The sequence below is a fragment of the Lentinula edodes genome (genome assembly GCF_021015755.1).
Source record: "Lentinula edodes strain Le(Bin) 0899 ss11 chromosome Unknown C8R40scaffold_76, whole genome shotgun sequence".
NCBI classification, from domain to species: Eukaryota; Fungi; Basidiomycota; class Agaricomycetes; order Agaricales; family Omphalotaceae; genus Lentinula; species Lentinula edodes.
The window spans coordinates 1-23360 of NW_025764382.1; the positions used below are offsets into that span (position 1 = coordinate 1).

Consider the following 23360-nt stretch of genomic DNA (forward strand, 5'->3'; position numbering starts at 1 on the left):
TGGGCCATTGTTCCTTGAATGAACAATGTTATTACTGGGGCAATTTCGGGCAAAGTGGCCTGGTTGCCCGCATTTATAGCAATTTCCGTCCGAATCAGGTTTTCGGGTACTTCGGGATGTATGGGTAGTTTGGGATGTACGGTCATGGTTAGTCTGAGGTCTACCCCGGCCACTCTGATAGTCATTCTTGTTATGGCGAACTGAATTATCAGAACGTGCCAAATTTCAGGGTGCAGATGAACTTGGTGGGGCTGGAGTGGACTGTGGTGCAGTCTGAATTGGCTCACTTTTCTCGCGGGTTGAGCTATTATGGTAACGCTGTCGGAAACGACCATTCTTATCCCGTTTATTGAAATAAAGACGGTCTGGCTGTTTTGGTGCGAAACGAGGACTGGGATCTTTTTCAAACCCAGCTAGCTCAATAAGTTCAACTTCGCGCACAATACGGCGCCAGGAATGGACTTCCTTACTAACCCGAGCACGTTTGAGCTCATATCGCATACCGGGGCTCAAGCCATCCCAGAGCTTCAAAACTTTCTCACGTTGGCTCATGATACCGACGTGATCCATGATACTCTCAAGCTCATGGACATACTCAGAAACAGTACGTCCATTCTGGTAACATTTCCGTAATTTTGTTCGCATTTGCTCACGGTGGTTCACAGGGAAACAGTAGTTGAATAGGCCCTCATAAAATTCCTGTAATGACCACTTGCTGTGATTCTTAGCAACTTTTAATGCAAAGAATTGATATGCTTTGCCTGAAAGATAGTGTGAGATTAAAAATACCTGCTCGTTCTTAGGTATTTTTCCTTCTTTGCAGAACTGATATCCTTCCAGCACAATCCTCTGGAATACCTCGGCATCAGCTTCACCATTCCATATCGATGGTGGGACAGGTTTGATAATCCGGTTGTAAGTCCTTTTCTTGGACTTCCTTCCACCGCGTTTTTGGCTGTGGGAGCGGCTGCGATGACGGTGTCACTCACATATTGGACAGACTCATCTGAACTGTCTAATTCCTCGGAGGAGGAACTCGAAGAACCATTTGAGCTCATAGACTCAGAGCGTGATTCAGAGTCTGAGGACTCTGAGTCTGCATCAGAATCAGAGGTCGATTCATGATTTTTGATTGACTTCTTGGACCGTTTCTTGGTCTTTATCATCCGTGCCAGCAAGCTATCCTGCGGAAGTTGGTCAACAGGTTGTGTCGACAGGTGCCTACCATGGTGAGTAGTGGACTTCGATGTGGTCTGATGACCCTTGGCAATATCCTTGATCTTCTTCGCAAAGTGAGAAGAAATAGGTTTCAAGGATTCGACATCCTTAAAAATACTTCTCGAAGATGTCTTAGTCTTTTTATGCTCATTGGCACTATCATCAGTTCCCGAGTTTGAGTGTTCACTCTTACTATTCCGGGACTTGCGCCGCTGGGATCCATTTTTATGATGGTAATTCTTACGGAGCCGACGTCAACTTTTGTCAGATATCTCTGACTCCACATCACTAGAGATGTTCTTTGCACCAATTGAGCCATGGGCAGTGTTCCAATGATTGAGTTCGGCTTTCTGCACCTCAATATTGAGCTCGGCATCACAAACTTCATTGTTGTGATCCACAAATTTGCCCTTTGTCACATACGATGACGGGCCTACTTCTTGCGGCTTAGAATAGCTGCGGGCTTGCTGTTGTTTCTGAATAGCAATGTGTCGATTGTTTATAATCTCACGCTGAGCAGGAGTCATTCTCTGCTCAGCAGCTTTCACTGTGGCCTTTTGCTCCTTAGTGAGCTTATCAGGCTTGAAGAAATCCTTCCGGGTCTTCAAATTGTCAAGACTCTTGGACCTACGAGATTGTACTGTAGTCCACGGACCTTGTCCGTCATCTTCAGAGTCAGGTGCAGATGAAAGTCCCGAGGAATTTTCATTAATTTCATCTACATTACTGTGATTTACATCTTCGCTACTGACCTCATCTGCATTAGCAGAACCGGTGGGGTTGTTTCCACCCTGGGAAACCAACCCCGGACCAACCCCAGTTGTTTGTCCCTTGTGGGCAACCGAAATTGATCCCACAGTCCCAACCGCAGCTTTGGAAGCGTTGGCAGTGGAAACTGTGTGAGGGATAGCAGCATCCCTGAGGGGATGACTACTACACACCTCATCATAACTGGAAGGCTTATCCTGCGCCGCCGAATCCTCAGCAGAATCGGTGGCTGTGGAATTTTGAGTGAATTGAATGTCGGAAGACTTACCTTTGGCACTGTCGGTACCAGCACCGCCCATACCTAGACGTCTGGACCAAGTGTTTCGGGAAGGTACATCCGAAGACATTTTTTGATGGAAAATTTCTTGAGAAAATTTCTTTGAAGAGGGGAGTAGGTCGATGTCGGAAAAGCCCAGGTGATCAAGCTGAGAGGGATCCTGAACGACGACCAGAGTTTTGTTTTGAGTAGTTTTCGAGAGAGAGTAGAAAAGAGGAGAAAGTAGTAGTCGCTGTACTGTCAAAAATATGTGACGTAGTCACACTGAGAGTCGCTTGCAATGACAGGGATAGCGCTGCGATTGGAAGAGAACTAACGCTACTCTACAAACATACAGTACTTATATACGAGTCGGGGTCGGTCCGGATCAGGAATGATCCGTACTGTTACACTTTTGATAGTGATTTGTCCGGATTTCGGTTTGAGTGTTGAAAGCATAGCTTGGAGATGGTTGAAATGTTCCGGAGGCAAAGAGGATCACACTTATTGGGAGTCAGTGATAGTATTGAATCCTACGATATCAGTGGACTGCCCTGAAATTTCGCAAAAGATTTTTCAGCGGATGACTGAAGAAGGTACAGCCTCGATAGATAACATGCATATCATCACTAAATTGCAAAGGTTCTTGAGAGCGATTGTGTCAACTATCATATTGTTTAACCATTTTGTTCAATTGTATTGTAAAGTAATGGGTTATATTCTGGGAGGAACCTTGCAACTAATTGAAGATGGGTTGTCAGACAGGTGGAATGATTGTGAGATATTGTGACAGACTGTGAGTGTCGTAAATCCTGAGAACTTTCCGACAAATCATCGTCAAGTGTATTCCTACTTTATAGAACATTATCTTCTCGTACCTATCTTATATGTGGTGTGCAACCTCTTGCAGGAATGGAGCTCGATGTTCCTTCGATTATGATGGTATATTAACCAGGTGTCACGCGGCAAGAAAATTGTCATATTCACTCGAGGTACGTGCAGTATATACCATTGGTTATACTTTATTAGACAACACATCGTTGTAGCTGTTAACTCTCTCGTGATCTTCAATCTTGTTTTCCAAATCCAATCTGCCAAATCATCATCATCTGGGCCATGTCCCATCGACGCACTTTCTCAGAAAACTCGCCTCCCCGTAAACGACATAAAGAGTTACCGTTGTCATTGGAGACTCAACTTACTGTGACCGTAGATGGATATGTCTCGGATGGTGGGTTTGACGGCGACCTTTCAAGTCCTATTCACCATCACAGAGAGCTTGAGTCTCAAAAGTAGGCAGTACAATTTCTTGATTTCTCTGTTTTTCATGTTTCTGACAGTGACACAACTGAGGGTTCACAAGTGGAAGTAAAGAATGCAGAGCAAAGTGTCATGGATTCGATGTGCGTAACTATCTGTCTTCAATGCTCTCGAGCTAAGTCTTTGTACATAGACATTCCGATGACATATCAAGTCAATTGCCCACCACTAGTCAAATTGAGTTCACCACCTCACAGCAATCATTGTTGAATTGGGTTCACAGCCTTTCGCAAGCTCAAGCGAATCAGGAAGCTATATACCGGGAAGCGCAACTGAAATGGCTCAACAACGGTGACCCAGGCTGCAATGAATATGACAAATCTTCGAATAATCCCTGCCACAGTAGTATGCCTCCTCATTCTGATCTTTATGTCCCTCGTCGGTCTTCATCTTCATTTAACAATCTCGGTGCGCTTTCTTTATTCCATTCCATGCAACTTTTATGAACTGCCTTCTAGGGCCACAGGCACCTTTCGATGCAAAGGACATCATGTTGGCATGGTATCAGCAACATTTGGACTCACTCGAAGGTGAACTTGCTATTCATAGGGCCCATTTGGCTCTGTGGCATCGACTTGTTGGTACTATGGCGGAACGAGCAAATGGGATTGGTGCCGCACTTACTGATGCTATTATGTGGGGTGTGGATGAGATAGAGATGCCACCGCTACCACCTGAATACATCGCGTTTCGAGAAACATTGTGATTATTAGCTGCTATTCAATATCATAATCCTCGTCATCTATGTCAGAACTCTCTGCAGTAGCTGGGGCAAGATAATTACACAGCCAAATCTGATTCCCTGCCTCAGAATCATCACTGTCAACATTCTCTAATGCATCTGAGCCATCTTCGAACTCGCTATCAAAGTTTGGGGTGAGGACATCTTCGGGGCCTGTAAAATCAATGTCACTCGTATCATTGTCTTCGTCACCTTCAGGTATCGAGTCTGTATCCCAGCATTGCCGGATATCGATATGGCCAATCGCTCCCCCGTGGTAGTGCATGAACATGTCACGGTCCACAAAACTATTGAAAGGTGAGTATCAATGTCTATTGATGACGATGGTGGTTCACCTTACATCATCACATAATAGTTCAACCAATCTTCGCTCTCTCCAACTTTCCTTGCTGCAGTCGGAAGTCTAGTAGCCAGGAGATCATTGCTTTTGCCATGAACAAAGGCCGGAATAAGATGACAAGCCCGAATGACTTGGGAAGGATTGAGGAAGCCAAATGCAAATTCTTTGTCTTCGGGAACAAATCCGACCTTAGGGAGCTTTGCAAATTTTTGACCAGGACGATAATCCGGCTCGGTTCCTAGCCACTGCACCCAGAGAAATTCCATCTGCTTTCTCGATTTGACTAATCCAAGCTTTGAATCACAATGGATGATATCTGCATGAAAGATTCCAAGCACTTGAGCATACCAATATGGGTGTGCATCTGGGTTGGTATCCGGAGATTTGAGCATGATAGTGTTGTGGTCTGTATGGGGATTAATGACATCTTGGTCTCGACGAACATTGTATGTTGTGTAATTGATTCGGAGAGTTTTTGCAGCATATATTTTTTCTTCGGCAATTATGACATCTTGCCGTTCGTCAGCAGTGAACTCATAGTCACCATCAAATGGTATCTCCTTGAGACGTCCAAGCAGGTGATCCTCAAGTTTTGAGACAAAGTTTTGCAAGAGATAATGTATCAGTTCAATCGGTTAGGTTCTGAAATGCCCAGCACGTACTTTTTTGGCCGGGTCAGAATGTTGCTGGAGAAGGAAAGGGGTGAGATGTACAGGATGATTGCGTCGATTGGACATAAAGTGATGTACATCTAATGGGATATCAAGATCCTCTGGTCCAGTCCCTTCTCCAAATCTGACTTGATGAGCATGAGCCATATCATAGGCTACGTTAGATGGAATGGCACAGGTCTTACCCTTCATGTCTGCTTTCTTCTTTGCAAAGCGGGCATTGGCAAGCATTTTTGAACAGTTATATTGACGAGCTATCTGATCTTTGTGTTGACGTTTATTGGTTAGGCCATAGAGTCGTTTAACAAGACGGTGTGCAAGCTCGCCCTGGATCACAGAGATATGAGAGTTGAAGATGGGAGGGAAACCAAAGACGCACAAGCTGAGTTGAATAAGAGTCAATTGTTCCGAACCAGCGTATAGCGGGAACATAATCGGCCATGACATGAAACTTGTAAGTGAATAAATTCAAAGTTCGTGCTTTTCGTGAGGTGTCTTTGCGTTGACTGGGCTGAGAAGAAGCTGCTGAATGCCGCTGAGCATTTATTTGTGCCTGTTGTCAAGAGCGGGCTTGTTGTTCACTGGGAAGTTCAAATACGTCGAATTGAGAGCATGTTTTATCACGAAATTCACGCATCAGGGTCCCAACCACAGCTGTACAAGAACTCAAGTCCCTAAGCGTGAGATCCGTATGCATCCGTAACTTGGCAAGGGCATGCCATTCTCCCAACCGATAAAGTAGCTTCATAAGCCGAGCATTATGCTCATCTGGGAGAAGACCTTCGAAAGCAGGAATGGCGCACTGTTTGATTTTGAATATTACCATCATGTATAGCAAGAAGTTGGCGTACCTGCAAAAGGTCCTCAAAGTCACGAGCAGCTAGTTTCTTCATCTCTGATGCATTATTCGCAAACTGTCATATTGTAGATACCCCAAATGTGGATATGCACCGAAACCTGGTAGAGAGCATGAGTCATGGTGCTCGAGCTACGCACTAAGAGTGATCACCTTGAGTCTAGCTCTGTAACCTTCTCGGTGCCATCAGATAAAGAATACAGAAGTCGAACGAGGTGCTTGAATAGTGTTTTCCAAACCCCAAGCTCAAACTCATGGAGGAAATCAACAACCAGCAGTTTTGAAAGCTCGAAGTCTGCAATTCCAAGGCGTTCCATGAAAGCGTTCTACATAAATTGTGTCAATTCAAGTGTCATAGACAGAAATAAACTCTAAGTTACCTCTGTTGGCACCGACGAGGAATCTTTCAACAAGTTCTCAACATGGACACCATTGATTGGATGTCCCATGCTATAGATGAAGTGCTGAACGCGATTAACTTTATTCACAAAGTAGGTTCGAATATTCCGGGTGCGCATTTGCATATCTCGAACCAAGCCCATTCAGTCAAATGAAGCTTTCCGTATCAAACACCGAGGGCAAGGTGTAAGACCTGGGTCAAAATAGGTCTTAGGGTAGGTTTTGGTATATGGAGGTTTATGTTGTAGCGTGCTAGGAGCAGGCTGGAGCTCGAAGGGAGCTACGAGAACTGCGACCGAGGACGGGAATGACCTAGTAGTGGCTGGAACGACGGGATGGTGACCCTTGAGGGGTTCCTAGGAGGTCCAGGGAGGTCCCTAAGGCGTAGGGAGGTTAAGGAAGAGTGCGGGACCGTACGATATTGCGTAGTAGGAGTTGTACTCGCTAGAACGTCAATATAGGATCGAGTAGGTCGTATGTGTAGATGGGTCTCGAGGGTGTAAGCTCCCGAGAAGGGATGTGCCAGGGAGGGTAGGTCCCTGGGGGCTAGGCTTGAGGATGGACATCCTCGAGTGTGGGAGGTGGTAACGGAGAAGCAGTACGTAGTTCGACGTGAGGGGTAGCTTCGACGTTACCTAGATCGAGGTCCTGAAGCCTATAGAATAGCTAGGGAGCTCGGGGAGGTTTGGGGAGGTTAGCTCACCAAGGCGGTAGGCGTTGGGGAGCTTTAGTATTGTTCGAGGGAGCTCGAGACCTCACTCGGATTGCTTAGACGTGAAGTAAAAGCGTGTATTGGATCGTATAGACAATCACAGAGACGATAGACAAGAGTTGAGAGAAACAGAGGTAGTGAAACAGAGAGTAAAGAGAAATCTGTATGGTTAGCAGGTACAAAGGGACAGGGACTGGACCTATGCAAAAGGGTGTGTGTTCAAAATATACCAAGCTGGGGCTTGGGGACGTTGCGGAGCTACTTAAATAGGTACGGGAAGTGAACAAGGGAACATCAGAACCTAGGAAGCATGAGGCAGATAATCAAGAGAGAGTCAGGCGATCGAGATTGGTACTTAATGGGGCTGGTGTCGGAGGGCTTCGTACGCGTGTCGGAATGGTTGTCCGGACGTTTTCAGGGGGTGGTGGTACTGTCTTGGGGAGGTGCATACTGCCTCAGGGATGTCCTGGGGAGGTGCAAGGAGAGTCGGGAATGTGAGAATGTGTGGGCTGATGCTGGGGCTGGTCTGATTATGGTCAGGGCATGACACTTCCATTTAAAATGAAATCTCATTGCAAAATCCTGAAAGGAGTCAGGTAACTGAAAGCCCATTAGCAGCGTACCAAACTAAGGAGAATATCATACCAAAGGAATATATGCCAAATGGTGACATGCCCCTGAATCTGGCAAAGCTCGAACATATTTCGAGATATTTCTGAGCATCAGATAAATAGGCCACATCTGTGCTGTACCGAAATTGGCTACATGAGTGGCATCCGACATAGCATAACCGCAGCAACAGCTCGCTCAAGCTTGCAATCAGATTCATCAGGGGGAAGAGGGACACGTTGGATTTTATCGTGAGCTTGTATGAAGGAGTCAGATGTATACAACTCGCCGTGTGCACGGATTTCTTCATTTGACAATGGCAATTGGTGGAAAAGCTTGAAAGGTGAGAAGTGTATTTTGTCGGATAAAGGACCTGAGAATGCCTCCCTAATCACTGAAAGAAGTGGTCGGTAGTGAAGGCCTGGAACAGAGAATGTTTCCGAGGGAACATTTTGTTGACCTGACGGTACACGTATATCCACACTGGCTGTCTCAAAACCAGCAAGATAATTGGATGATTCCGGCAACTTAGCTTTATCAGCTCGTAAATTCTCTCGGTGTGCTTTAAAGCCCTCGAGATCCTCGACATTGAAATCAGGTGCCATGAGAACTTCCTCAACAAGCCGAGTAGTTTCCCCTTCCGACTTCAAAGAGCTTCCTGTGTTGAGCCATTGCATGATTCAGTAAGTGGACATGTTGTTGAATGGCCATACTGGGTTAGACTTGGATCCTGAACTAGAACTAGAAGGCTGTGGCTGCAGAGGGATACTGGTGCGGGTTTGTTTCGAAAGATCATCCAGTGAAACGAAAGCATCAGGATCATATGAAGGCCAGTCTTTATAAAGGCAGAATAGACGGAATGGATTGAGGTGAGTTTTAAGTGTGTCTTGCACTATGAGGAATACATGTCAAATACGATGGGTTGGCTCATTGGACTCCATAACTACCGTGTGATCGAGAACAGCTGGAGGTGCTTGTGGTAAGACATCACAGGGTGGAGCTGGAATGGCAGCACTCCTCATGGGCCGTCCAGCCCGATTAAGCAAAGGCAAGGGTGCAGGAGGTGGGGAAGGAGAAAGAAGCGGTGGGACAGTCGAGCTTATTTTCTCAGACACCAGGCTTTGAGGAGCCTGTAATGTCATTAGCTCTAGAATAGTGCTTCACTCATTGAATATCTCGTACCGGTTCAAATTCAGCAGCATCAGTCTTCTTCAAGGGAACTTTGCGTTTTTTGACTGCGCCAAGTGTTTTCGAAGTTTGCCCATCTATGCTTCCTTCGGATGAACGTTTGCTCACATGGGCTGCAACTACTGCCTCGAAATCACTGGCATAATGTTTGCAAATTCGCTGATGTTGTTGAAGTGAGTTCGAGCTAGAGAACGATTTCTGGCAGGTTGCAATGCAAGTGGGCATTATATTTGCAAGAAGTAGGACAAAAAGTAGGAAATATGGAACCATACACCTGTGGTACTGAATCATGGTTGTTGAGAGTCCCAAGTTGCGAACATATGTACTGGTCACCCAGTGGAATAACGTGTCTGCATATTGCAAAAAAATTAGTGATATATTGGTTTCCAACATGACAAACAGGTACCTCCGGAAATGGTTATCAAAAACTGCTCTCAAATTTTTTGCACTACCTCGCCCTTTCTTTCTTTGCTCTTTATTCCTATGTCCTCATCAGAGACTGAAAGCAGTCATCATTCTGATCATGACCGTTCGACTCGCTCAGGTCATATTCAGCCTTCAGACCACAATTCCCATTCTCGTTCCTCTTCTCACTCCAGGTCTGGCTCTTCTCGGAAACATCATCATCAAAGCCGCTCCAAATCCAGAGTAGCTCATGTGGATTCATTGGCAAAGAACTTGGCTCAAGAAAACCAAAAGTTGAAACGAAAGATTGATGCTCTGCAGCTTGAAAATGCCTCGAATTCCAAGAAAAGTCGACGCCAGGGTGCGGAGTAAGTGTTTCAGTTTAAGTTGGTGAAAGTATACTCAATCCACCTGCAGAAAATCAATTGAGAATCAAGGACAAGCTTTGGGCAGAATCGCAACACTATACACACCCATTGCGTCTCTGGTCAGGATATTTTTTGCTGATGAAACTGATGCCAAAGAAGAAGATCCTGTTGACCTTGATGAGAAAGAGTTAGAGGAATATTTTGTACATCAGATGGAAAAGCGCAAGTGAGTTTTATATTGTCAAAGTTAATTTTCCTTCAATAACAGCTTGCTTTCAGAACACAGCGTGATATACGAGCATACCATATTGTTGCTGGAACAGTACCTGGTTTCCAAAAGGCAGTAGACTTGGCAGGAACAGATGTAGGTGCTATTCTCAGTCTGTGCAAGCAGGTGAGCAGTAACTGATTTCTGTGACGCCCAGAAGGTGACACTAATGCGCTTTGTAGTTACAAACTGGCAGTATCTCAGCCCGTAGTGATGATGTTCATACACTCATGATTGAGCTTGCAAACTGGTTTAACTTTCGACCGATTCCCTTCCGTGCCGATCCTTTGCTCCTCAACCATAGCCGTGAACTTCGAGGCTTCAAACATGATCTAACGGGGAAGTTACTTTGTCCTATAGAACATGATTAGAGTGATCCAGTGTACGTTCTCTGTTATATAGGGCAGACGATGTCATGCTGATGTTGCAAATAAAGGGTACGTTCCAAAATTCAAAACAAAGAGATCAAGACAAACACTTCATTCTTCATTTGTGCTTTCTATCGAGATGAAGAAGGTAATCCAACTGATGTCGAAGATGGGTTCCTTCATGGCACGTTACTCATCCAGGTATGTGTTTGGTGGTTAATTTTTCTCGTTGCTGACAGCTATTAGACTTGGCATCAAATTTTCCGAGCAAGCGGCTCTATTTCGGACGATGAGATCTCAAGCTCACACAAAGTCAGCAATACCCCGGCACCAGTCCCGCAAAGTAACAAGGCTAGGACATCAACAAAACAGAGTCTCGCTGAGCTTTATGGCCTCAAAAAAGTCACTCCGCAAACCATTGCATACTGCTGCGTACTGGTGCATGCCCCTCTATTTATACTTTTATCTCTGTTGACCCATGACCTGTTACAGCTTCGCTTCTCTCTCTCAAATGCCAAAAAATGGGGACAAGACCGCTCGTTCAATTATGAAGGTCTGTACAATGAAATGATTGATTACTTTGAGGCTGCAGACCCAGAAGACGAGGAGGTGCAGAAACACTTAGCAGAACTGCTGCAATGGTGGAATGAGTGCGTCTTCAATTCTATTAAGGCATTCATCCCTCACCTGATCTATAGGCAAGCTTTTGCAGAAGAGGATGCTTCGGGCAGTCTCAAGCCATCTTTCCATTTTCAATCTACTCTGGAAGAACAACGTTCAGCAAAAGCTTCTATCACAGCTGCGGCGCCCACTGCTAGTAATGATGCAAATGCTCCTACGGCCTCGGCCCCTCCTTAGTTACCCCATCTTGTTTATGATTTTATTGGGTGTCTCAGGTCGTGTGCTGTGCATGCGCGTTGAGGTTGCTCGTTACCTTTTCCAGATATCTTATAGTTGCGCGCCCGTTTCCTTACTAGTATGTAATACTCATCACATAATAACTAATAATCAATGTATGCCCCGCTATTGCTCGAATCATCAAAGGCAATTTCAAACAATTTGAATGATTATTTGCAATGACAAACACACTTTCTCATTCAACCACAGTGTAAAAGGCCTGTCTTTGTTGTAGCTCTTCTCCGAAGACGGAACAGGATTGTAAATAGGGTGCAAGCTATGGTCATTGTTCTCGCCACTCATTAAGGTAATCTGAGGTGTGAAACACCATGGCTTTACTTATAGAATGTTGCGGGAATATTGGAGAGTGTTTAGCATGTAAGGATAATGTTCTTGCTTTGTAGTAAAGGATTGTCAAATCCGATTAACTGCGGCCACATTCTGACAGTGTTCCCGGGAAAATCGTTCATTTATTTCAAGGCTGAAACACAATTAACCCTGCTGAGAATTTTAGAAAATCATTGTCGAATTGGGGCACCCATAATAGAGCATCATAAGGGTTGACATGGATGATACAACATTGTAGCAACATTGTACCTATTTTACTTTCTTATACTACTTATTCGACATGATAATCCTTCTCAAGAGTCTCCGTGATTTAGTGATGTCATGTTATTGATTTATTTTGGATGGGATCATTGGGATGGTTGTTCTTTGATTTGATTTTGAGTGTACAATCAAGACATTAGTATAGGTAAGGTATTATCTAGTGAACCTGTTGTTATGTTAGCTACTACTCATTCGAAGAGGAGAGAAATCACATACTTTCAAGCAGTAGCCGCACTTAAAAGAATCAGTTCAATGATCGTGGCCCAGACAACAGGCCAGCTTTGAGGAAATGTGAATTTCCCTATGTGTCTTCGTTGACCTATCTGTTAGGAATAAGACGAAATGAAAACATAAAATAATGATGCAACGTACAAAGATAACAGTATGCTCGCGGCCGGTCGGTGCATGCCATTTCCAACATTGACTGTGCTAGAGCCTCTGGTATGCGAATTGGATGTACCGAAAGTCATTAAATGCAGAACTCACCTGCTCTATGTATGCCGATTAGAGACACTGACTGGTGGCAGCCATACTCTGGACAGATTGGGGCAATCTCAAAACATCGACGGTCCAGAGTTAGAGACACCTGATCGTTGCTGTGGCTGTCTACGTCTCTTTCCCAGTCATAACGACTGCTCGGCACTTGCATCAAATCTATTTACAGCGGTTTCAGAAAATAATGAGAATCATAAAAACTTGTTCGAGATGTCGCATGTCGTGCATCACATAGATTATTACCTTATATAAAATAGTCTGAAACAATGTTACTATACATCTCTTTGTTCTGAATGGTTAACCGCAGGATCAGTCCCGATCTCAAAAACTGTGCTCTGGATCTCTGGGAGCGTGGCTGGGACTGTTCCGACATCTGTTCAGCACTGGGTATATTGTCAGCAAGCCTTTATTGTTGGATCCAAATCTTCAATGAATTTGACTCAGTTGTCAAACCTCCATCTCCTCTTCGTGGATGTCCTCGAATGATCACTCTTGCTGCCCTCACTGCCATGAAGGAGATATATAATCATCACCCTGATAGCTACCTTGATGAGCTTGTGTGGTTTCTTGCTTTGCATCATGATGTTGTAATATCGAAATCAGCTCTTCATGACAATCTTCGAAAGGCTGGCTTGACCCGGAAGCTCATGCGGAAGATTGCACAAGAACGGGATGAAGTTTTACGAGCAGAGTATTGCTTGGTCATCAAGAATGAATTCTCAGGCACTGGATGCGAGTTTGTGACTGTGGATGAGTCTAGCAAGGACGAGCGCACCCTTACACGGCGATATGGCTATGCTATGAAGGGACAACGTGCTGAGATCAACGCACCATTTGTCCGTGGTCAGCGATATTCACTTGTTGCTGCTATGAGCCTTGAGGGATATATTGCAATGCGGGTCGTAGAAGGATCACTGGATTCTTTCGAGTTCTTTGACTTTATCATTGATGAGGTGATACGTGATGATCTGAATATCTTTTTGTTCTCTTTGTAACTGAAATTGCTCTCTTTCAGCTGCCTCAAATGAAGCCATTCCCTGATCAACACAGTGTCCTTGTCATGGATAATTGTCGAATACATCACTCGGACATGCTTCTTGAGTCTTGCAATGCTCTCGGTGAGTCCAAAACTCCACTACTTCCATCTGACTAACAGCACTTCAAAGGTGTTATTGTTCTCTTTTTACCTCCTTATTCCCCAGATTTGAATCCAATCGAAGAGTCATTCAGCACATGTATAGTTTTCTAATAGCTCATGACTTCTCGATGCTGATACTTATTTAGGGAAAATGTATCTGCGACGGAATGCAATCATGATACAACAAGCACCCGATCCGATGTTGGCATTATTGGATGCATGTGGATGTATTACAGCTGAAATGGCTACGGGTTGGTTCCTTCACGCAGGTTATATTATCATAGAACAGTAGAGCAGTAGTTTGAAAAATAACATGGTACTGATTGTTATGAATACAATGAGTGGTATAGTAGCACAAAGAATGTATTTACGAGTGACATACAATAAGGTTCTTGTGAAACGGAACAGAAATATATGAACCTACACCTGCATGATATGATCCCAAGCACTGGACTTGACATCGCTGATGAACTTTCTATGTACAGTAAGGATATTTGACCACGAAAGGAATTTGAAACCAACGCTTGACCATTCTGCCTTGACCATTTGTTTAATTGCTCGGTTACCCGGTTGATATTCTAACTCCGTGAGTCGGCCTTTATCTGTCTCCGATACCCCGTAGAATGAGCAGAATTCATCGAATGATATGCAGGCAAGTTGTATAGGGGAAGCAGGGGCTGAAGAAGCCTGAATAGCTGACATAGACAGAGTGCGCTGCACTGCCGGTGCCTGCTGGGACATATTGTGCATCATTGACATCATTGCAAAGTCCATGAACCGTTCGCGGATATTGTTAAGATCATGTACACCGTGTAACCGTGCCAGAGGCCACAAGGTGTCTAAGTGCGGGAGGTCGAGGGGGACAGTAGTGAAGTTATTAACAACACCGCCGTTACGCCGTTAGTCCCCGGAGATCGAGAGTATAGAAGAGAGGAGCTGAGGAGCAGCCAAGTCAGAGCAGCGGTATCACCAGTGACGAGGAGCGAACCAGAGGACGTCTAAGTCCTAAGGTAGAGTAGAACGTACTTCAAGGCGTTGAGCCTGAAGACTTAGAGAAGCACAGAGTTAAGGAGGGAATCTAAGTCGGAAGGGAGATCTAAGTTGATAATTAAACTGAGGAACTACAGTAGCGTACAGGCAGTATTTATATCTACGGATTGGCGCATCGGTGCGGAGCGCTAGACTAACTACTAGGAGCTATACGTGTAGTACCTGCAGGGTAAAGTAAAAGACAGTAAGGAGGGACTAGAACGAAAGGGTATGTGTAGCGAGAAAGAACAATAAGGAGAGATTACAATAAAGACGGATCTTCAGAATACCGAGCGGCGAAGTGGGGCACCGAGGCATAGACTTGACAGATATCAGATGCTGGAGTAGGAATAGCAGCAGGCATAGGAGTGGGAGTAGTAATAGCGGCAGGTGTAGTGAGAGGTCTCAGAATATATGTTCCATTGAACCAAGCCGTATTTGGTGGATGGCTATCATCTACTCCAGGAGTACGACGTGCCTGTCATTCATGTTACGTTGATGTAGTATATTTATTTTAGTGACGCACCATATGTGAGGCCCAAGTTGACAGTCGGGTGTCATTCAACTCCCAGGATTCACCCCTTGTATCCGTGTAGACCCTAATTCCCAGGTAAAGTAAATTACTTCCAGTAACGTACTTCTCACAGAGAACATCCAGAAAAGGTTTGCTTGCTTCGTCTATGGATGCCTGGAGAGTATTAGTATATAAGGAGGCAGCCAAGGGAACTGAACTGTACCTTTTGAGCACTCAGGCTCACTGATGACAAACCAGTGAATGCCTCAACAGTCAAAAAATCAAACAGGTCCTCGAGATCTCCTTCGCCAGTATCCCAGGTCTATAAATAGATTAGTTCAAATTATAACCTAGATGATAATGACCTACCGGCCCATTGCTCTTCATCGGCTTGTCCATGTAAATGAAAAGAGACAGATTTGCATTTTTCTTCCTACTCTGTGTTGTAAAGTGCATAACCATGGCTTTGAAAGCATTGTGGCTTCCAGTGGGAAGAATTGGAGAGGTTTTCGGAGACTGGGCTTGGTATTGAATTGAATTTTGAACAATATCGATAACGGGGCAAGGAAGACTTTTCGAAATCATAGCAAGGAAGGAATCATATGGTGTTGCAAGAGGAACAAAGATAGGACCACGGGATGAGAACAATGTTTCGTCATTTGGGTTTGGATTAGCAGGTTGTCTGCCTTTGCCGCGGAATCCAGATGCAGCAGGCTGCACGATATCCTTACGAATCTATAAAGGGTTCCAGAATCAGCATTCAATGTAGGTTATGGAGTCATACCCGTATATATGCAATCATTTCAGCTTCGACATCCTTTACTGCCTCTATTGGAGCCTGAACACGTGCTTTCTTTGCAGGATGGTGGCGATTCACCTCATGGTCTGAGTGATCTTCGGAATCTGCATTTGCTGCTTCCTTCTCGGCTTTCCTCTTTACACGCAAAATCCTCTGTCTTTCAGCATTCTTTCGTCGCTTTTCAGCCTCTTTCTGAATAGAGGGATTATTGACATGCCATTTGTCAACTGTAGAACTTGTGAATTCCTCTGAAGAAGACTACGATAGTATAGTTTGCATGCATACATTTGGCACCAAGATCCTTCCTTACCCTATCTGTGAGATTTTGTGTAATACTTCTTCTCTTGTCTAAGTCTTCAAGTTCATCCTCGGATTCAGCAGCAAGAGGATCGGCTTCAAGTTCGTTGAGCTCGTCCATGTCAATTTGTTCATTAGATTCAGATAAGATAAGTATTCGCTCAACCGAGCTTGCTGACAAATGTAGAGAGCACTGATGTCATGCCTTGCTTCTCCGGACCTTTCCCTTTCCTTTCCAGAGCTCCGGTTCATCACTTATACATGTTTCCGATATTCTATGCACCATCCTTACGATCTTTACTGTACATATTACCTGTCACTCCAGTAGCCACATGACATATGTACCTGACAGCCTCATGTACAGTATATAGGCTGGGGACTCCCCTCGGAGCTCCCCAGTGTGTTATTGTCAAATCTTACCTGGAAACTCTTCCTACCTGGCTTGGTCCCTTTAGTACAGTCTACTAGTACTTGCTAACAGGGCCTGACACGTCTCAACAGTCATATATTTCCTCATTATCTGTTTCCTTTATCTCTGTCTCACCTCAACTCTGTTTCTCCTCTCTGTTTCCTATCTCTGGCCTCTTTCTGTCAATCCTCGTATTGTCTACGCCTCTACTTTGACTCACCATCTACGTCGAGGCTCTACAATTCGTCCTTCATCCTTTGGAACCTCCCATTAGGTTCCCAATTCCGCTTCATTGCTCCCTAAGCTCCCCACAGCTTCCCACTCGTATTGGCTACACCTCCCCTCCACATCGAAGCGGTGGTTACGTGTTACGTTCTACACCTCCAGGACCCTCTATTAGGTCTACCCAAGCTCCACAACTACCCCTGGTTAGGCTCCCCTCACCAGTATCGGCACTATCCCATACCTCCTCGTACGGCCTAGGCGGCTACTGCGTTCGCTTAGGCCCAGTCTGGGTAAGACCAGAGCAGGCCTTCTGTGCCGGGGCCTCACAGGTGTGTACTATGTTCGCTTTCCAATTACTCTTACTGGCTGATCTTACACTTTCATTAGGCAATAGAATTTGACGACGCTCACCCACACATCCCGCGCGAAGAAATCATATGCAGGCGGAAAGCTAGAGAGGAGGCAAAGGCTGCTGAGCAAGCAACTACCACGGTTTGTTCATTTGCACTTGCTCAAACATCGTTCTCAAAAAAATTCTCTCTGGGCAGGTCAAGTTGGCAGAGTTCATGCGTTCGATGGAGGCCCAAATCTCTAACCTTACAGCAACCTTTGAAAGGCTTGGGCTGGGACCGTTATCGTCTGCAATGCTCACCCAGCACCCAGGAGTTTTGACGAATCCTGGTAGGTTCCAATTTCGGACAGGTAATATTTCTCTCATATCCCTTACCAGGTATACTCGGCAACTCTCTCCAACCTGGGCTGGCATCAGCCCTGGCAGTCTACCGTGCTGCTGTACCTACCTTACCAACTGTTGCAACACCTCCGGTAACTACTGTAAACCACGCCGTGGTTGACTTATCAGCTGTGAGTGGAACAACTGCCAACCAGTCATCAGTGAATGTGGCTGCTCTCATCCAGAGTTCAGTAGAAGCTGCGGAGTTCAATTACCTTGATATCGCACATGGAAAGGTCATCAAATACAAGTATAGAGATGTTCGTGAACCCCGACAAATATCCTTTGTTGCTGACATTGCTCGTTTGGACCGCGTATGGGATGATGAAGGACCAAACTGGGACCAACTTGACTGCGGTAGAAATCTCCTCGAGATTAATGGCACTGCGATTGCACTTCGGTACTGGTGCGACGTTTTTCGTGGCAAAGGAGATGGGACTTGGAGTTGGTTGAAGAAGTACTGGACAGAATGGAAGGTATTTTCTCTCTCTGTGTAATATCCTTTGAATTCTATGTTTAATTCTATACAGTATGTTGCAGAGCGATACCGCGCTAGCAGTCCTGAGGACTTTTGGAAAGAGTTTTCCTTGAGCAATGGTGAACGTCTCCATTGGAAGGCCATCACAGATCGGCTGCGCAAAATTCGTGCTGTACATGAAGAGCATCTTGTACACAAAGCAAAGCTCGAGTACGGTGCTCGTTTTTCCGAGGTTTTTGTGACAAATAAAGGCAAAGTACTTACTGATAATTCCGCCATTGCCCGTCGCTATTGTGACCTTGCCAAACTTTCTGCTTTATAAATTTCTTTTATTCAATCTTATGCTCTATCTCGAAATTCATAATGTAATTTACAACTCGGTTTAATGAAAAAGACTAGTTGCTCTATATTCTAAGCACAGTGACATGATTGATTACAGGTGGGACAAACAATAGTTGGGGCACAGTCCATGTTGAAAAAATCGTCTCGATCCACATGAGGGTTATCATTCCAGGAAATCAGATATTTCACAATGGTTAGGTGTGTGAACTCCTGACTCCATCCACCCCACTCACAAATTTGACGCAAAGGCCACCGACGTTCCACTGACAGCCATTGACACCCACCACGTCGAAATGAATGAGTTCCATAGGGAATAAAGTCAATGCCAATATCCAAGAGATTGTTGCGAAACATTTCAAGAAACTGTTCCGATGTCTACAAGTATATTGAGCAATAACAAAGGGACGAGTTGATAGAATTTACCATTGGTTCATTCTCTTCTGCGAGATGATCATTTGCCCGTATTTTTCGAAAAAGGTATCCTTCTTCCAGTCCTGTAATCCGAACCCATCTTGCATAGGCCCGTACCACACACAGGTGCTGATATTCTTCTGGCATTTCCCAGAAAACAAACGGCTTGATATCTAGTGAAGTTCGAAGCCTGTAGTAAGTGGATGCATGTTTTGATATAAGTCCTATTCAACTTTACCTCCAAACTGACTAGTTTTCCGAAACGGAAGGCGAAGAGTAAGCATACCCCGTCCACTTTTGGGATCCTTGGATGTCGTTATATCTTGCAGTTGAATCTTTAATAACTCATCGATGCGGAGTAATGCACAGAAGGCAATAACATAACCAAGAATCAACAGGGTTCGAGAATATGCACCTAACTGGCCTTTCAGACCACTACGAGAAGTGGATTGATAAGCCTTAGGTTTTTGAAACTCGGGTTGCTTGTTATAATAATAAAGGCTTTCGAGTAGCACCTAAGAGGTCGAAACTTCAGACAAAGGTAAGGTTCAAGTGATGGAGATACTTACTGATGTGACTGCTCGTGCACTGGTTGGAGTGTCCCCTGATTGTGTCTACGAAATGTTATGTTAAGAACAAAAGAGAAGGTGTTTGAAAGTAATAACTTGCTTTCCAACGACGAAGGCTGAGCATATAAGTAGAAACGATCTCAGAAATAGATGGATTGCCAAGCATCTTCCCCGTAATTTCACTGCTGTGCCATGCCTGCATTCCTAAGCCATGAATCCGTCCAAATCCAAATGTAGCAGCTGCTTGCATCTTCTGAGCATGTGTATAGGTTGATTTTTCTACACTTGCTGGAATTGAGCTACCGTTGAGACTTATTGTATTGCAGCTGGAAGAAATTCATAATCTGACAGAGAACACCAGAGGTTGAGCCTTGGACCTATGATTCCATGATCCATGCAACAATATATACTGCAGCTTGAGGATGGGGATTGGGACAAAAAAACTGGCTTTCTCGACTTATCATTTGCCATTCAATCAGAAATGCTTGACATTGTTTCATGAGGCTGGTAGATGAGGTTAACAGGGCTGTATTGAACAATTTATAGCACGTACCGAAGATATTCTTTAGCTGTTTTTTCTGATACACCTTTAGAAATATCTCTGACTGCGTCGTTGAGCCCTGACAGATAATCTGAGCTCTGGCTAGAGCTTATGTCTAAGTTCGCAGTGTCATAGCTCTCTTCAAGATCATCGAGGATGTCAGCAGGATTCGATTGGTTGTCTAGTGTAACAGCCTTGAGAAGACCGTTGAAACCTCTGTCAGAGGAAATATCAACCACCATTGGTTGTGAGGTATACGACAGAATTAGTGGGGTTTTTATATGGTGCTTAACCCCTATTATCAAAGCAGGGTTGTCGCAAGGTTTGGCTTGGCCATGAGGGGAACTTCTGTTTTAGTGTAAGCACTCGCTACGCTCATGAAGATAAGGAATTGAAGGATAACACGAGCTTATATTTCATACAACAATGTTGAACATTATTAATTGACAGGTTACCGGCAACAAAGGCGTTTAGTGGGACGTAAAGCAGGCAATGGCTCCTCAAGGTCTGAAAGTTCACTTAGCTCATCTAAACCAGCCTTGGTACGGGCTGTACCCCTCCAATCATCATGACAAATGTCTGTCCAACGAGTGAATTTCTGCAGAGACAACTTCCATCGTGACACCCGTGCTAACTCGCGAGCCATTAGTTCTTCAGGGCTAGCTGTTGCCAGGAATGTTTTATCAGATTGGAACCCGTTTTCACGCCAGCGAAAAAGACCTCCTGAGGAATATTGTATCATTGCATAGCGGGTCTCACCTGCTTGAATGGGGATGGTAGAATGCGTGATAAGCGCAGAAGGAAAAAGGATCGTGGAGCCAGGAGGAAAGCGGATAACGAGCCCGAGGTCCCACAGCACAAGATGGCCACCTTGGTCAGGGTTGAAGGGACCCATGGGGGTATCAGCACACCAGCTGGAGGCACGGTTATCAGGATCCATATGGGGTGGAGAAAAGGAGAGGGGTCCCAGGTTGAAGGTTGTCGCAGCAAAAGCATTGTTGGGGAAGTTGGCTCGCAACTCCGGCTGCTTATGAAGCAGCTCATCATTTGTGACCTTGTGTTCAAGGTAGTTCTTGTGGCCGAACATGTTGAAGAGAGCTAGAAAGAAACCAGGCAAGGTTCAAACCGTTGGGGGAAAGAAAGGCGTAGCACATACCGTTTTGAAAGCCTGAGATCCGCTGAATTGCCTTGTTTTGAAGAAGCTCTTGCACGGCTGTCATGCCCTGGCTACAACCAGACCAGTCCCAGTAACCACCACACGTTACCATACGTCCTACCCACCTCCTGTATGCCCTCCGCACCTCCCCAAGTACCACCAGACACCTCCCCAAGTATTTCTGACGCCACTACCCAAACGTCCTTCACCCCGACACGCGTACGAAAGCCCTCTAGCCGATAACCCCTTTAAGTATTAATCTCGATTACCTCCCTCCCTCCGATTAGCTACCTCATGCCTCCAGATGTTCTCTTGTTCACTTCCCGTACCTATTTAAGTAACGCCGCAATGTCCCGAAGCCCCAGCTTGGTATATTTTGAACACACACCCTTTTGCATAGGTCCAGTCCCTGTCCCTTTGTACCTGCTAACCATACGGATTTCTCTTTACTCTCTGTTTCTCTACTTCTGTTTCTCTCTACCTCTGTCTATTGTCTCTCTGATCATCTATACGATCGAATATACGCTTTCACTTCAAGTCTAAGCCTTCCGAGTGAGTCCCCGAGCTCCCTCGAACATTACTAAAGCTCCCCAACGCCTACCCGCCTTGGTGAGCTACCCTTCCCCAAACTTCCCAGAGCTCCCTAGCTACTTCGTAAGCTTTGGGACCTCGATCTAGGTAACGTCGAAGCTACCCCTCACGTCGGACTACGTATTGCTTCTCCGTTACCACCTCCCACACTCGAGGACGTCCATCCTCAAGCTCAGCCCCCAGGGACCTACCCTTCCTGACATATCCCTTCTCGGGAGCTTACACTCTCGAGACCCAGTTGCATATACGACCTACTCGATCCTATATTGACATTCTAGCGAGTACAACTCCTACTACGCAATACTGTACGGTCCCGCACTCTTCCTTAACCTCCCTACGCCTTAGGGACCTCCCTGGACCTCCTAGGGACCCCCTCAAGGGTCATCATCTCGTCGTTCCAGACACTACTAGGTCATTCTCGTCCTCGGTCGCGGTTCTCGTAGCTCCCTTCGAGCTCCAGCCTGCTCCTAGCACGCTACAACATAAAACTTCATATACCAAACCTACCCTAAGACCCATTTTAACCCAGGTCTTACAATGGCTTTCTGATTGGCCTTACCAGAGACTCTATAGTTCTGCAGTTTGCACCGCCCGTTGCCATAGCCTTACCCAACTGTCCGAGAGGCAAAATCTCCACGCCGACCGTGTTTCTGGGCTTCGGTGAAAGTGCTAGATTCACGGCATTTTGTAGCAGCAGCAGCTTCCACTACCTGCCATTCTTTCCCTTTGGACCCGTGAGGAACACCGCCAAGGACCGCAACGATGTGATCGTGGGCGTCGACCAGCACTATGCAACTCCTACAAGATTTAGAGATAGTAGTCAGCAAAATCCCTTACTAGGAGGAATTGTAAACGCACTGCCCGTCCCACCGAAGAAGTTTCAATCCAGAATTTGAGGTCAAGAGTTCAAGGTTTTTCCAAACCCTTTGGAGGCCATGAGACAGCTTCTTGCGAGGGTTAGCGTTCCAGCCGCTTGATAATACGGGAAGAGTAGAGGCATCGAAGTCCTCAAGCTCAACTGGAAGCGCCCCTTTAGCTAGCTCCACAACGAAGGGCTTTACGCCCTTGCTACCGATGCATTGAACAGCTTCAGCAGCCCGTTTTGCGCATGAACGTGCCGTGAGCTTCGCGTATTTCTTCTCTTTACGGGACAGAGCGGGATAACTATTGGGAGGTTCCAGTGGGGTTGCTGGCTCTGCGCACGCATCCTCAAAATCTACTTCTCCGTCATCCATGGATTCTCCAGCGTCTTCAGCAGCCATGCGCGCGTCGTTATCGACCTCCAGGGCAGAAGAAAGGTCGAAGGAAGGGAATTTTATGCGAGTGGTGGGAACGCCATTGCCTGAGAGTAGAAGGTTTCAATCAGTAAAGTCCATGAGGTCAAGGGGGGTTTGTGATAAAGATAGCGGCGCGTTCAGAGAAAAAGCCAGAACGAATTTTCAGCCAACAGAGCCTTGCCTAGATGAGGGGCTGGGCGTCTGTTGGCTGAGAAATTCGAGCTGGGAGAGAAACGTAGAAACATATAAGCATAATGAAAGAGCTCACCTGGGTTTGAGCCCATTTGTGGATGAGACTTGGCGGTGGTGGGAGGGGTAAGAGGAGAGAATGCAGTCAACAAAGATGCGTGACAGCATTAAGG

At 45.5% G+C, this 23360-nt stretch overlaps 10 protein-coding genes across 10 annotated transcripts; 4 read left to right on the forward strand and 6 right to left on the reverse strand.

The window, feature by feature from the left end:
- Positions 1 to 1806: 1806 nt before the first annotated feature.
- On the reverse strand, positions 1807 to 2572 carry C8R40DRAFT_1136066 (uncharacterized protein). Its single transcript, XM_046229370.1, has one exon. It carries the CDS (start codon positions 2165 to 2167, stop codon positions 1952 to 1954), a length of 216 nt encoding a protein of 71 aa, XP_046079214.1. The 5' UTR covers positions 2168 to 2572; the 3' UTR covers positions 1807 to 1951.
- Positions 2573 to 3358: 786 nt separating this feature from the next.
- Positions 3359 to 4268, forward strand: C8R40DRAFT_1178149 (uncharacterized protein; the record flags this gene model as incomplete). Its single annotated transcript, XM_046232814.1, has 4 exons — positions 3359 to 3534; positions 3583 to 3645; positions 3696 to 3970; positions 4021 to 4268. The coding sequence occupies 4 exons, from the start codon at positions 3359 to 3361 to the stop codon at positions 4266 to 4268; spliced, it is 762 nt and encodes a 253-aa protein (XP_046079215.1).
- A 372-nt stretch (positions 4269 to 4640) lies between these two features.
- Positions 4641 to 6488, reverse strand: C8R40DRAFT_1164102 (uncharacterized protein; the record flags this gene model as incomplete). Its single annotated transcript, XM_046230445.1, has 6 exons — positions 4641 to 5228; positions 5307 to 5642; positions 5695 to 5810; positions 5982 to 6117; positions 6231 to 6303; positions 6325 to 6488. 6 exons carry the CDS (start codon positions 6486 to 6488, stop codon positions 4641 to 4643), a joined length of 1413 nt encoding a protein of 470 aa, XP_046079216.1.
- Positions 6489 to 8043: 1555 nt separating this feature from the next.
- C8R40DRAFT_1178151 (uncharacterized protein) lies at positions 8044 to 9304 on the reverse strand (the record flags this gene model as incomplete). The annotated part of the gene is made up of 4 exons (XM_046232815.1): positions 8044 to 8535; positions 8605 to 8726; positions 8808 to 9021; positions 9074 to 9304. The coding sequence occupies 4 exons, from the start codon at positions 9302 to 9304 to the stop codon at positions 8044 to 8046; spliced, it is 1059 nt and encodes a 352-aa protein (XP_046079217.1).
- Positions 9305 to 9562: 258 nt separating this feature from the next.
- On the forward strand, positions 9563 to 11346 carry C8R40DRAFT_1178152 (uncharacterized protein; the record flags this gene model as incomplete). The annotated part of the gene is made up of 9 exons (XM_046232816.1): positions 9563 to 9852; positions 9902 to 10078; positions 10132 to 10246; positions 10303 to 10463; positions 10523 to 10557; positions 10628 to 10689; positions 10735 to 10926; positions 10981 to 11138; positions 11187 to 11346. The coding sequence occupies 9 exons, from the start codon at positions 9563 to 9565 to the stop codon at positions 11344 to 11346; spliced, it is 1350 nt and encodes a 449-aa protein (XP_046079218.1).
- Positions 11347 to 12782: 1436 nt separating this feature from the next.
- C8R40DRAFT_997577 (uncharacterized protein) lies at positions 12783 to 13127 on the forward strand (the record flags this gene model as incomplete). Its single annotated transcript, XM_046236792.1, has 1 exon — positions 12783 to 13127. A coding segment is annotated over one exon (345 nt), but the record flags the coding sequence as incomplete, so codon positions are not given.
- Positions 13128 to 14918: 1791 nt separating this feature from the next.
- Positions 14919 to 16387, reverse strand: C8R40DRAFT_1178154 (uncharacterized protein; the record flags this gene model as incomplete). The annotated part of the gene is made up of 6 exons (XM_046232817.1): positions 14919 to 15134; positions 15183 to 15344; positions 15394 to 15492; positions 15540 to 15905; positions 15955 to 16227; positions 16280 to 16387. The coding sequence occupies 6 exons, from the start codon at positions 16385 to 16387 to the stop codon at positions 14919 to 14921; spliced, it is 1224 nt and encodes a 407-aa protein (XP_046079220.1).
- Positions 16388 to 17863: 1476 nt separating this feature from the next.
- On the forward strand, positions 17864 to 18349 carry C8R40DRAFT_1005584 (uncharacterized protein; the record flags this gene model as incomplete). The annotated part of the gene is made up of 3 exons (XM_046222799.1): positions 17864 to 18046; positions 18089 to 18109; positions 18164 to 18349. Coding segments are annotated over 3 exons (390 nt in total), but the record flags the coding sequence as incomplete, so codon positions are not given.
- A 523-nt stretch (positions 18350 to 18872) lies between these two features.
- Positions 18873 to 20216, reverse strand: C8R40DRAFT_1075063 (uncharacterized protein; the record flags this gene model as incomplete). Its single annotated transcript, XM_046226807.1, has 7 exons — positions 18873 to 18947; positions 18982 to 19054; positions 19151 to 19199; positions 19280 to 19379; positions 19434 to 19478; positions 19570 to 19759; positions 19987 to 20216. The coding sequence occupies 7 exons, from the start codon at positions 20214 to 20216 to the stop codon at positions 18873 to 18875; spliced, it is 762 nt and encodes a 253-aa protein (XP_046079222.1).
- A 209-nt stretch (positions 20217 to 20425) lies between these two features.
- Positions 20426 to 21194, reverse strand: C8R40DRAFT_1062747 (uncharacterized protein; the record flags this gene model as incomplete). The annotated part of the gene is made up of 2 exons (XM_046225487.1): positions 20426 to 21072; positions 21131 to 21194. 2 exons carry the CDS (start codon positions 21192 to 21194, stop codon positions 20426 to 20428), a joined length of 711 nt encoding a protein of 236 aa, XP_046079223.1.
- Positions 21195 to 23360: the final 2166 nt, after the last annotated feature.